Source organism: Panthera tigris, chromosome D1 (genome assembly GCF_018350195.1).
Source record: "Panthera tigris isolate Pti1 chromosome D1, P.tigris_Pti1_mat1.1, whole genome shotgun sequence".
Lineage (NCBI taxonomy): Eukaryota > Metazoa > Chordata > Mammalia > Carnivora > Felidae > Panthera > Panthera tigris.
Window position 1 is genome coordinate 5,808,040 of NC_056669.1, and position 12,629 is coordinate 5,820,668.

Genomic DNA, 12,629 nt, shown 5'->3' on the forward strand with positions numbered 1-12,629 from the left:
AATCAACACCATTGTTATTACTATCACGTCATTATTGTTGCAGTTTCAAATGGTCTTTTGCATACAAACCCTTTTTTTGTCCCTATATCACCAGTATCATGCCAAATAAAGAAAAGTTGGGGTAAGACGAAGGGGAAAGACAGAAGGAGGGGTAGAAGCAGCTGTCATGTACATTACTCAGTAATTTTTTTTAAGGTGGTTTTATGGTTTTTAAATCCAAAAGGACCACATCCCATTTCTGTCTGAATGTCCTACTTCAGTCACGTTGCTTCAGGCACATGGTGCGCGTGCTGAATGAATCACTGAATGCTCATTTGCTAAATAAATGCTCTATGAATGAATGAAAATGAGAGGTAGGGGAATGCACAAATGAACAAGAGACCAGAATCATATGTGGTTTTTAGATTTCTAGGACAGAACTTCTGGAAGTGTTCATAACCCTGAAAGGTTGCATGCCCAGAAAATGGTGGAAATGTTTCCCATAAAAAGCACAAGAAGGCTGAACAAGATACCCCTCTAACAAAGGGGAGCACCTACAGGTTTTGCCAAAACTTGTGGCTGGAGGGAAAGGAAGGTTATCAGGAGATGTGATTAACAATATGCCGATTGGTAAAATGGCCGTCAGGAAGGGGTTGGATAGAGGCAGCAACACGGATTATTTACCGGATTCAAAATACTATGCTGTCATTACACTTCTGATTTTCATAATCCTATAAATTATTACCTTCATCTTATCAGCACCAGGCTCGAACCCACGGAGCTAACCATCCACTCATCACCTTCATTTTATAGACAAGAAACTGAGCCTCAAAGAGGCTTAGCCAAGAACACACAAAATAATGGCCAGAGTCAGTGATTGACCCCACAGCCTGGTCTCTTCCCAGAGTGCAGGGAGCAAAAGAATCTGAACCAATGCCGTGGTCCCCAAAAAATCAGCATAGCAGCACAATGAAGTAATCCATAATAGTTAAACACAACGTCTTCAATTCACCATCCACATTTCATTACATATTTACACTTAAGTAAGAGATTCGTATTATCATATATGATTTCAGAGATGGGGAAAGAGAGACAGGAGTTATTTCCCCAAAGTCAAATTAAAACAACAAAAATCAGAATGCAGCATGTATTGAATTGTAGCTTCTGCACAAACACACAAACATACACACATACACACACAGGCATTTTTCAAGAAAACAAGGCACACACATGCACATTAGCCAAATTATAAAGAGGACTGTAAAAGTTAAAACTTCTTTTAATTTTTTTAATGTTTATTTATTTTTGAGAGAGAGAGAGAGAGACAGCAAGAGAGAGAATGAATGGGGGAGGGGCAGAGAGAGAGAAAGAGAGACAGAATCCCAAGCAGGCTCCAGACTCTAAGCTGTCAACACAGAGCCTGACACATGGCTCCAACTCATGAACTGAACCATGAGATCATGACTTGAGCCAAAGTCAGATGCTTAACCAACTGAGCCACCCAGGCACCCCAAATTAAAACTTCTTTTAAAATCCACTCCTAACTTGCCTCCCCTTGCCTCCTGCTGGAGTGTGAGAAACTAAGTAAATGCATATTAACTCTCTGAGGCCACAAGAACCTTAGAGTTCTTCAGTGTTTCCATTTAGAAGAAATGTCCTGTTCATAAGCATCTGATTATCTAAGATATTCCACTTATGAGAATGTCCACACACCTATAGCACAGTGGTAATTATGACGCATAATGATGACACTGAGGTACTGAAACCCATAGCCAGTCTCTGGGATTATCAAAGACTGATTAATACAACGAAAATTGCTTAACCCTCAAGTGTGTTTTATTGAATTTCATCCACTGACAAATTGATATTGCATATGTAACAGTTTACTTAGAATGTTTGGTTCACCAAAAGTATTTTCTTAACCTTTCAGGTAAGAAAATATCTGCTGGGGAAAAAGGAAGGAAGGAAGGAAGGAAGGAAGGAAGGAAGGAAGGAAGGAAGGATGGAAAGGGAAAGAAAGAAGGAAAGAAGGAAGGGAGGAAGGGAAGACAGAGAAAGAGAGAGAGAGGAAGGAAGAAAGAAAGAAATGTGCTCTCCAATACAAGAGGAAATGTGTTGGTAGCCACCATTACTCTAAACTCCACATACTGCACATACACATTACTTCTCATACTCAAGAAGCAGTGTATCAAGTCTGAGCCAAGGAAACCTCATTGTGTGACAACTAAGGACCATAAATAGTGCATTGAATGATGTAACTGAATATTCTCATATTTTTCAAGGATTAATTCTAACTTTGAAAACATCATATAAATACTAATCAAGCAGATAGAACTGAGTTTTTCAATCACGAATTATGAGTTACCAGTTCTGGTTTGGGGATGGTGTAGTGGAGAGGGAAGGCCACCTGGGGGAATCAGCTATTCTAAGAGAATGATTTCAATAGCGAAAACAATAAGACCGAGATATAAATTAAATAAGCTTAACATCAGATCTGCGTCCAATAGAGGATGACTAGAAATGCCTTTGAATATTACAGTCTGCCCCCTGTGACATTCATTCTCATTATTTCCCAAGGCAAAACCCTCTACTTCAATGGATTCCTCTCAAACACCTCAAACTCAACTGACATATAGACCTTTTAATATACAACGCATATACCTTCACAACTTTCTGTCTCTCCTAGTTGTAATCACCTGCTCAGTTTAGGCTACAAATTCATTACATTCAGCCTCAGCTGGGCCCTCAAAAAATACCCAATAATACATCTACCTATTCCTGATCAGTTTTCTTTTCCATTCCTTAAGTCAATAATTTCTAACTTTACCACTTTCCTGAAGACTCTATCCCTCCAGCACCATTATTATGTCTATAATGGTCACTGTGGATGTGCTAGTTTGTGAAGATTTTGTTTAGTAGAATGTTTGATAACACAGGATTTCGTATACATTGAGATAACGCTGAATAAAAGAGCAGAGCGGGATACCATCTCTATAACTTATAGAGAACCATATCCCTTTCGCAGAAAAGACACAAACACCTCTAAGTGAGAATACATATGTCCCCCCCCGCCATTACTGTGTCTCTAGGCATTTACGATAATCATACTAAGCAAAGTTAAAGATAATTGGCATAAAATCTATAGATTATTGTGAAGCTACAATAAAATACCCAATACAGAGTGTCGTGAAAATTTTAAAGCACTGTAAAACATGTTATAACTATATTTACTCCTATTTGTGATTGAGCAAAAGCTACAAACAGAACCCTTCATGAAGCAGAACTGAAATATGGCAGCATAAAATAATGGGAGCCTACAAAGCATTACCAGATACACCACAATCTACACAAGGATTTATTCAACATTTATTTGTTCTCCTAACATTTCCTGAGGGTCTTTATAAATCAGACTTTCTAGGGGCACCTGGGTGGCTCAGTCGGTTAAGCGTCTGACTCTTGGTGTTGGCTCAGGTCATGATCTCACAGTTTCCTGGGTTTGAGCCCCACGTTGGGCTCTGTCCTGGCAGTACAGAGCCTGCTTGGGATCCTCTGTCTCCCTCTCTCTCTGCCCTTCCCCCACTTTCACTGTCTGTCTCTGTCTCTCTCAAAAGAAATAAATAAACTTTAAAATAAATAAATAAGTAAATAAATAGGTAAATGACTTTCTACTAGGCATGAACATATATAGATCTCTGCCTTAAGGAGGCAGAATAAACCAAAATCACATCACAACACAGTAAGTACTATACTAGAGATGTGAAAGATAACTTAGTAGTCCATGGGGAAAATAATGCAGTGACTGGAAACAAGATGGATGGGTGTGTGTGTGTGTGTGTGTGTGTGTGTGTGTGTGTATGTTTGCCTGTCGGTCCGTCTCTAGTTGTGTGTGCACAATACTAATTAAAAAAACCATTCTCTCCCAATATTAAGTTGGAGGGTTTATGCATGAAGAAGTATAGGCATAAAGCAACAAGAAATGGAAGCATATTCTAGAACATTTTTATTTCCTCCACCAGGCACAGCAGACTCACACATAACAAACTACGGTGAAAGGAAAAGGAGGCAAAGGTGACTTCAAGGACTTACAAGTAAGATAATATCAGGATTTCCACAGGGACAGCCTCCTCTCATGACAGAATGGTTCTAGAGTTCTCTGCAAATGCAAATTTCTTTAAATGTTGGATCACCATTTATCTGGACAGTTCAACTGGACTCTTACCCAGCTCAACCACGGAATAAGAGAAAGACTAATTGGCTACAGATGGAGATATTAGCAACCAGTATTGTATTTGTCATGTTTTGGTAGGGTTTGAAGGCTGGTTCTACATGTCTGCTATCTGAATGTCCTATTGCTTCTTTTCTAGGAAGATCATTTTTTTTCTGGCATCCAGATGTTTCTTTCTCCCTTCACCTTAAAAAAAATGTATTGGCATACAAACAAGTCATTGCTCCAAAAGGAACCAGTAGAAGGAACATTTGAGAAATGCCATGTCAGTCTCACTCTGAAAACCAAACTCGGAATGCAATGTCAGGTGGACCCTCACAACAACCCTTCTCCCTTCTCCTCTACTCTCCCCAACGTTTTTTGAATAGCTGTTTCTTGAATCAGAGGAAAGAGGCCACAGAACCCTGACGGCAACGACATGTGACCTATTGAACAGAAACTTCGGGAAGCTAACAAGGCATCCTCAGCAAAAATGGGAAAAGGGTCATAAATAATTGAAACCACAAACAGTGAAATCTCAGATACCTTCTGCCATGCAACCAACCAGGTTATTTTGAACACAAAGGATACCATATGAGACATGGCTCCAAGTCACTGCCTTTATTCTGTCCCCTGTTGGTCAGTAATTGCTTGACGTGTATTCACCCCAAAGGAGTTACTTCCAGATCTATTCTGTCCAAAAAATTCAGTCTGCAGAGCTCAGTGAGCCTGGATCCACGATCCTGACAGTATGGAATTCAGTCAGTTTCGGTGTGCCTAGCAATCACCTGGAGTGTGACTTAAAAGTTAGAGCCCATGCCCCTCCCTAGGGCTACAAACTAGACTTTCTGAGGAAGGGGCCCAAGAATCTGCATTTTCACAACTTTCTTCAGGTATTTCTTACGTTCAACGAGGTCTGATAAACCACTAGCTTAAAGGAAGACCTGTTTAATAAGCCTTAGATAAAGCCTGTACTGATAGTGACTTTTCACTGTTCTATTTATAAGAATGTTCACTCTTTCTCAATTCCCCACCACAGCTCAACAGATCTCCAGGCTTCAGAGATATTTCCAGCTCCCCTACTTCCTAAATCACTCTAGTCTGGAATTGTCAATTTTATGAGATACTCTGAGTTTACAGCACATAATTCTAGGTCTTCAGATCCCGTCCTGAAGTGATATTTGAAGAGCAGAATTATGTCATTCCAGCTCTTAAGAGTGCATTTCTGGCAGCAGGATCCCACTTGCTGACAAACATATTTCTCTCATTTGGGAGGGAATTGTATAAAAAAAAAAAAACTAAGAAAATATAAGGAAACTGGAGGAGAGTCATCACATTTACCTAACTTCTTAAAATACAAATGGGCCACTCGCTAAGTTTCCAGGAGGAGGAAACTACTCCATCTGCTCTCTTTGAACATGACTGCATTCTGAAGTTTTGCTTTAAAAGGCAGGTGTAGGGGGTGCCTGGGTGGCTCAGTCAGTTAAGTGTCTGACTCTTGGTTTCAGCTCGGGTCATGATCTCACGGTTTGTGGGTTCAAGCCCCGCATTGGGCTCTGTGCTGATAATGTGGAGTCTGCTTGGGATTGTCTCTGCCCCACCCCCCCCCCAAATAAATAAACTTAAAAAATTTTTTTTAATGGCAGGTGTAAGTAAAATTCAAACAGGTTCACATACTTGAAAGTATCTCTCACAGACTGGGCACAAAATATAAATACTTTGTTTGAACCACACATAATACAAGAAACCTCAAACACAAAAGAAATAATGGAATTTGACAACTGAACAAAGAACATCCACTCATTTATTCTGAGTATTTTACTGAATCACCCATCAGGTACCAGGTACTGTGCTAAATATGAGACCAACATAAGAGTATCAAGGTAAGAGTCAGAATTTAAAAAGAGGAACTTTAAATTTTGAGCTAAATACTAGCTCATGCATCAAGGGAAACCTGGTCACCAGACAACCCTAGCAAATATTCTCCCTGCTAATATCAGCTGATCCTTTTTCCTTCCTAGATATGTGTGAAATTCCAAAAGGGATCATTCTGTCTTCTTGCTAACTCACAGTGAATGATGTATATACCTCGATACAATCAATGCATTTATTTTACTACCATATGCAATGAAATACGTGTCTTTCAATTTCTACCTTCAGCTCTACATGATGGAACAAGTCCAAAAAAAAAAAAAAGGTAAATAAAAGAGCAATGATGATATAGATGGAAAACACGTAACAGTACTCAAGTACTCTCCCCACATTTCCCAGAGTATTTCGAGGTAGATAAATCACATACTAAAATGGAATGTATAATCACTTATCACCTCGGCCTATAAACTAAGAATCACTGATGGCATTTCTCATTGTCAAAAATCAACTTCAAAATAAAGACTTAACAACTGAGCCAGTAGCCAAACAAGGATAGAGCACTGTACGTGAAACATAAATGCCACTAGCTGAGTAACTACTGGACATCACAGCCTAAGCCCTTGAACAGCCGTACAAATTCGTTTGAATGGGGAATTGGTTAGATGGGGAATGCTTGAAATTCTCAGGCAATAAAAATAAGCAATTTCTCTATCACCTCTCTAATTTTCTTTCTAATCTAAAACTGACTTATTGGAAAATACCCACATTCTACCAAATATACACACCCTTGTATTTTTAGAGAATTTACAAGACTGGTTTTCATAATGCCACATAGCATTCAGCAGTTTGCTGGAAATGTTTGAATCTGCAATGATTACACATGCTCGTGCGCACACAGCAGTCCTAGCCAGGAAGCCAAAAAGGGACTCCAGTTTTAATTTTTTTAATGGATTGGCTGGGCAAGGCCAACAAAATTAATTCCTTCTTATCACCTTTTTTTCTGAGGACATGACATCAGTTAACCCATAAACTCCTTCAGTAAGGTTACTAGCAAGTAATTATTGCAAAAAAAAAAAAAAAAGTAAAAGAAAAAGAAAATTTTTATGTAGAAAAATTTTCAATCATTTGGAGACATTCTAATTCAGCTGAAATTGATGGATCGCAGTCTGAAGCTAATGTTTTACTGTGTTGCAGGAGTGTCACAAAGAATAGTGCCCTCTTTCACAACAAATCCACAAGGTAGCTATTATTCCTATTTCACAAAATAGGAAACCAAGGCTCTGAGAAGGGAGGAGTCACCTTTCCAGGGTCCCACACATAGTAAGGGGCTCAGCAGGGAGTTACTCAAACCCACAGCTGTCAAATTCCAAATCTGCCTTCCTTCAGCTCTGCCATGATGCTTCTCAATGACTAGGGATGAGGTAAGGAAATGCGACAGATGCCCATCAAATTCTGATTTCAGATTCCAGCATCTAATTACTACAGATATAAAAACATGGATCTACTAGAATACCTTTTGTCTAACTTTTTAATTTTAATGGATGTGTTGCTCAGAACTTATTAGCCAAATTGAGCCCCAAATCTTGAAATCATCAATAAGATATATAAATTGATGAAGTATCCTCTCTCATGAATATACCATACTCATTTTTCATTATTTCCATATTAGTACCACTGTCACATTCTAAGGGGTTTTTTTTCTGTTTTTTTTTTTTTTTAAGGGTTTACACAGGGCAGAGAGCTCATTTTATTTAATATCAGGGAAGGCTAAATGTTTTTTCATGTTCTTCCACTTTTTCCTAGACATGTACCAATACAATTTCCTTTCCACTAATAATGAAGCAATTTTTGTTTGTTTTTTGTTTTTTGTTTTTTGTTTTTTTGCTGCTTGAATGTAGGCTTCCCTTCCATTTCCTTTCCTCGCTGTTCTCTCATTTTCTTGGACTACTCTCTGTCAGTAGCTTTCCTCCCCTTATTTGCCACCCTTCCAGTTACTTTTCTTCCTGCCATTCGGCTCTCCAAAGCTTCTGGGGCCTTGAGAGCCACCTGTGATGCTGTGACAGCCAACAGTTCTCCGACAAGAAAACCAGCAAAGCCATGACCTTAAACTGGTCCCTTGGAATATCTTCACTGACAGGCTGACATTAGCAATCCCAAGCCCGGTAAGTGATAGGGTTCTAAGTGATAGGGTTCTCAACAACTCTCATTTATAAGAGCAAAATAGCAATACATGAGTTACTAAATTCACCCTTGATGTAAAATCCCCAGCTGTTTCTCCATATGTGTTCCCAAGTAAATTATTTCAAAATCAATAATGTGATAAGTGATTTATGCATCTTCAGCCAGGTCTTTAGGATTATTTTTATTGCTATGGCTGTGCCCCAGAAATTCACAATGAACAAAATTATCCACAGCGAATGGTAAATCAACTTCCCGTAGACAGCTCCAAGACAATCGGAGTTCTTATGTTTTCCTTCAGCACAGCTTCCTTAAAATAAAGGCTATAATTAAAGAAGTTCCATGAGGTCAAGGACCGGGAATGTTTTGTTTGGAATATGTATTGCCAGTACTTTGCACAATACTTACCACACACTAGATCCACAAATATTTCAAATATTTTTAAATAACTGCGCAGAATAAATGTCCCTACTTCAGAAAGTAATCTACTTTCTTCAAAGTTTTAAAACTTATAGATGCCTGCTTTCCTTTGACATGCCTTTATAAGAGCTTATCAAAAGCTTGAAAATATGTCTTCATAGGTTGCAAGAACAGGGAGGGATCCTGGGAACCCTAAGTGTCACACCGTACAGACAAGGGGGCTCCTAGAGGGTTAAAGTAACATGCACAGGGATAGATAAGTAGTTAGTTGTCCAAGGTCCAGTGAATGAGAACCAGGCCTCATGAATTCTGGAATTTTTTCACTTTCACCAATTCAGTTTACTTTTATCATTAAAACTGTGTCAAGTATTACAATATTTACAGCCAACATCAATGCATCTAACAATGCCTATCAAAATGTCAAAAACCTGAGTGTGACTATTCCAATGATCCAACAGCTAGCTGAATCACTTGGCCATATCCTTGGGCTTATTAAATTCATTTCCTACTTGCAAGTTATTCTGAATAAAGAGCCAATCCGCTGTGGCTGAGACAACATTCCGTGGCGAGGCCACGAAGAAGGCAGAAACTTCCACAGCAAAGATAGCTTCTCCTAAGGTACGCTGTGACAGAATACAAAAAAGGGTTCCCAACACAAAACAGCTGGAAACTGCCCTCTAAGAATGCTTTGGTTATAACTACTCTCTATTAAATTACTTCTTTCAAAAACAGTCACTTGGTGCTAATGAAAGAGAATGCAGAAGACATAATTTGTTTCCCCAAGTGTTTTCAGAGAAACTTAGAATGCTGACAACATAAGAAAATGAATCTACAGAAACTTCTTGAAGCAGAGTTCTAGACTGCCAAACAAAAAGGGGGGGGAGGGTGGAGAACACAGAAATAAGTCACTGCTTTGAAATAAAATCTTTCTGTTGTTTTTGTGTTACCAAGTCTACATACAGGTGATATGGTTAGCCAAAGAAAATTTGCTCCTACGTGCCTTACGATGTTGCAAATATTTATACCATACTCACCTGTGTGCTGTCAGCATTGTAGCTAATAGGCTAATTTCAAAATGGAAAATAACTGTAGCATGGGAAGCAGACAGAGCTGTTACCTATATATGATCATTGCAATGATTTGCAAATTTCTTATCCTGAAAACTATTATCTGGGCACATGCTTTTTATCCATCAGAAAGCTAGTGTCATTCAAATTTGACCTATAAAGGTAAAAATCAGAAGCTATTCCTTCCTTCCCTCTCTTATTCTGGCAGTAAATACTTGAGTTCAGTTTATTTTATGCACCTCTCACCTAAGCGGTCGAGAACAGCCTTCAGTTAAATCGGCATTACCGGAGGCATTGCCATGACTTTTTAGAGATTTGTAAATTCTGATGCAAAGGCAAAAAGAAAACTCCAAAATGATAAAAAAAAAAAAAAACTCCCCAAAACTAGTCATTTCCTTCAGTAAAATCACTGTATCAGATACGAATCTGTTGTACTGACCAATTACTACATTGCACAAATGTTGCTTTAGGTACTAACACAAAACTACAGACCTGCAGGATTACCGGCCTCCTTTTATAAAGGCTTCTAAGTTCAACAATTTGCAACATCACATAGTTCCTAAGATGATGCGTCTTGGGAAGTATTTGCAGTAAAGAATAGCAAACAGTTGCCACCCCATTCTGAGATCTGTTTTGTATGTTATCAATGGAAGACGTGGAAGGAAGAAAGGGACGCTGAAGGGAAAATACGCAAGGAAAGGAAGAGGACTGAGAGTAGTTTCATTGTCAGAGACAGAAAAGGTCCTTCTTCACTAATGCCAGGGCCACAGGGATGTTTGTAGGACTGCCTGGTACTAACACCCTGTCCCTCCGGATCCCACGCTTTCACAGGTGCCTCCTATCATCATTTGCAAGAGTGCTTTCAAAAGTGAGATTCCAGAATAGTCAAATAAGATGGCTGTTCAGATTCATTTCACAAACTTTGAGAAAAGGAAGAGGAGTGCAGGGGTGCACCCAGGGGTGCAAAGGTTAAAGTTCTGTCCCGAGTGGAAGCCCCTGCACCCAAGACCAGGATGAGAATAAAAGGTTTCTCAGGAGATTTGACACAGAATCTCCTTAGGATTCCGTCTGCACTGGAGCGGATTCCTTCCAAACAGAGCTCATCTGTCACAGAAAGACTGGAACAGAGGGTCTGGCATTCCTGCGGTTGGTAAAAGTCAAGGGTAGCTGAACAGCCTGGACAGGAATGAGGCAGAAGCCACTGGAAAAATGTCTAGAACGTGGAGGAGTCTGGAGCACACCCCGAAATGCTGATGCAGACATCCCGGGTGAGCACAAGTTTAAGAGAAGGCTAGGAAGGCATTTAGTAATTCAACAGATCAGTATAAAGCGTCCAATACAAGGCAGCCAGGACAAAATGAGGGAGAAAGCACTGAAGAATCCAGGGTAAAGGGAGTGAAGGTTGAGGTAGGTGTGCAAGAAACACCAGGGAGGTTTAGAAAAGCAGACACCAGGCTCCCCCAGAGAAGAAAGTTGAGCCAGTAAATGCTCAGGGAATAAGGGGGGGGGGGGCAGCGGGTGGGGGGAAAAAACCAGAGATCATTAGAAGGCAACTCAGAAAAGTATCTAACAGCCAGTTCCTGAAATTCTTGAGAAAAGGGATGCAACACAGAAGGCAGAAAGCCTGTGGAATTCAGAGATGTCAGAAAAGGTCACGCGGAGCCCAAGAGAGTGTGGGAAAAAAGAGAGGAAGAGTTTCCTGGAAGGGGCAGGGGCTCCTTTGGGATCCTGGGGAACAGTGAGGCAAGACCGGGAAAGGGGAGCTGCACGACACTGGGCCTGGGAAAGTTTAGGGATAGCAGAACAGGTGGGTGTGAAGGGGGCGCCGGGGTGACCGAGAGCGAGCAGGAGTGCACGGCCAGGAGGGGAGCGTCCGGGCCACCACACCCCCCCCTCCCCCGCGTAGAACCCTGACACCCCATGTGTGAAGCCTCGCCCCGCCGCCGCGCGCGCTGACGCCCCCCTCCGGCCGGGCGCAGGGGTCGGGGGCGGCCCGGGGACCGCAGCCGGCTCGCCCCCCAGAGGCCGGGCTCGGCGCGCACGCCCGCGCTCTCCCGGCGCCAACTTTCCCCACCCGGGTCCTCCGCCCCCCACCCCCCGGGCTCACCGAGGGCGCCGTCAGGCGGCTGATGCTCTCGCCCAGCGAGTCCAGGTTGACCCGCCTCCGGCGCTGCGCCCTCCGGGCCCCGGCCGTGGCGGCGGCGGCGGCGGCGGCGGCTGAGGCTGAGGAGGAGGAGGAGGAGGAGGCGGCGGCAGGGGCCGGGGCGACGGCGGCGGCCGCGCGGGGCTCGGGCGGCCCGGGCGGGCTCCGGCTGCCGTTCCAGCAGAGCCGGGACAGGGGGCACTCGCCCTCGTCCTCGGGACTGGTCTCCAGGTAGTCGGAGCCCAGGGAGCTGAAGGACTCGGACGAGATCTTCCTCCGAGACATGCTGCGGGCGGCCCTGCGGCGGCCGAGGCGGCGGCGGCGGCGGGGACGCGGGCGGCGGCCGCGGTGGCGGCGGCGGCGGCGGCGGCGGGACCCGCGGGCGGCGGCGTTAGGCGCGTCGGGGTCGCGGGGCTGTACGGGCGCGCCCGGCCGGGCGGGAGTCCCCGGAGCCGCGGAGCCCGCGCGGGCGGCCGCTCATGGCGGGAACTTGGGGCCCGGGCGCGGCGGCGACGCCAGGCTGCGCTAGGGGGCCGCCGCCGCCTCCGCCGCTGCTCGCGCCGCGCCGCCTCTGCGCTCGCCCGGCCGCCTGGCGGTGCGCCGCGCTCCCGCTCCCGCTCGCGGGGAGGCTGCGAGAGTGCGGCCGCGGGCGGCGGGGCGGCGGCGCTGCGGCCCCGAGCGGTCCGGGAGGCTGAGCTTCTGCCGCCCGCGCGCCGATCGCTCCCCCCTTCCCCTCTCTCCGCCCGCCCCTCGCCGCCCGCCTCCC

General features: G+C 43.5%; 1 protein-coding gene across 1 annotated transcript in view; it reads right to left on the minus strand.

Moving 5' to 3' along the window:
* The window catches only part of GUCY1A2 (guanylate cyclase 1 soluble subunit alpha 2), a 322,831-nt gene extending 310,683 nt beyond the window's left edge, over positions 1–12,148 (minus strand). Inside the window, exon 1 of the mRNA XM_042957957.1 lies at positions 11,828–12,148. Coding sequence (XP_042813891.1) covers positions 11,828–12,148 — 321 coding nt within the window. The remainder of the gene's footprint in view (positions 1–11,827) is intronic.
* Positions 12,149–12,629: the final 481 nt, after the last annotated feature.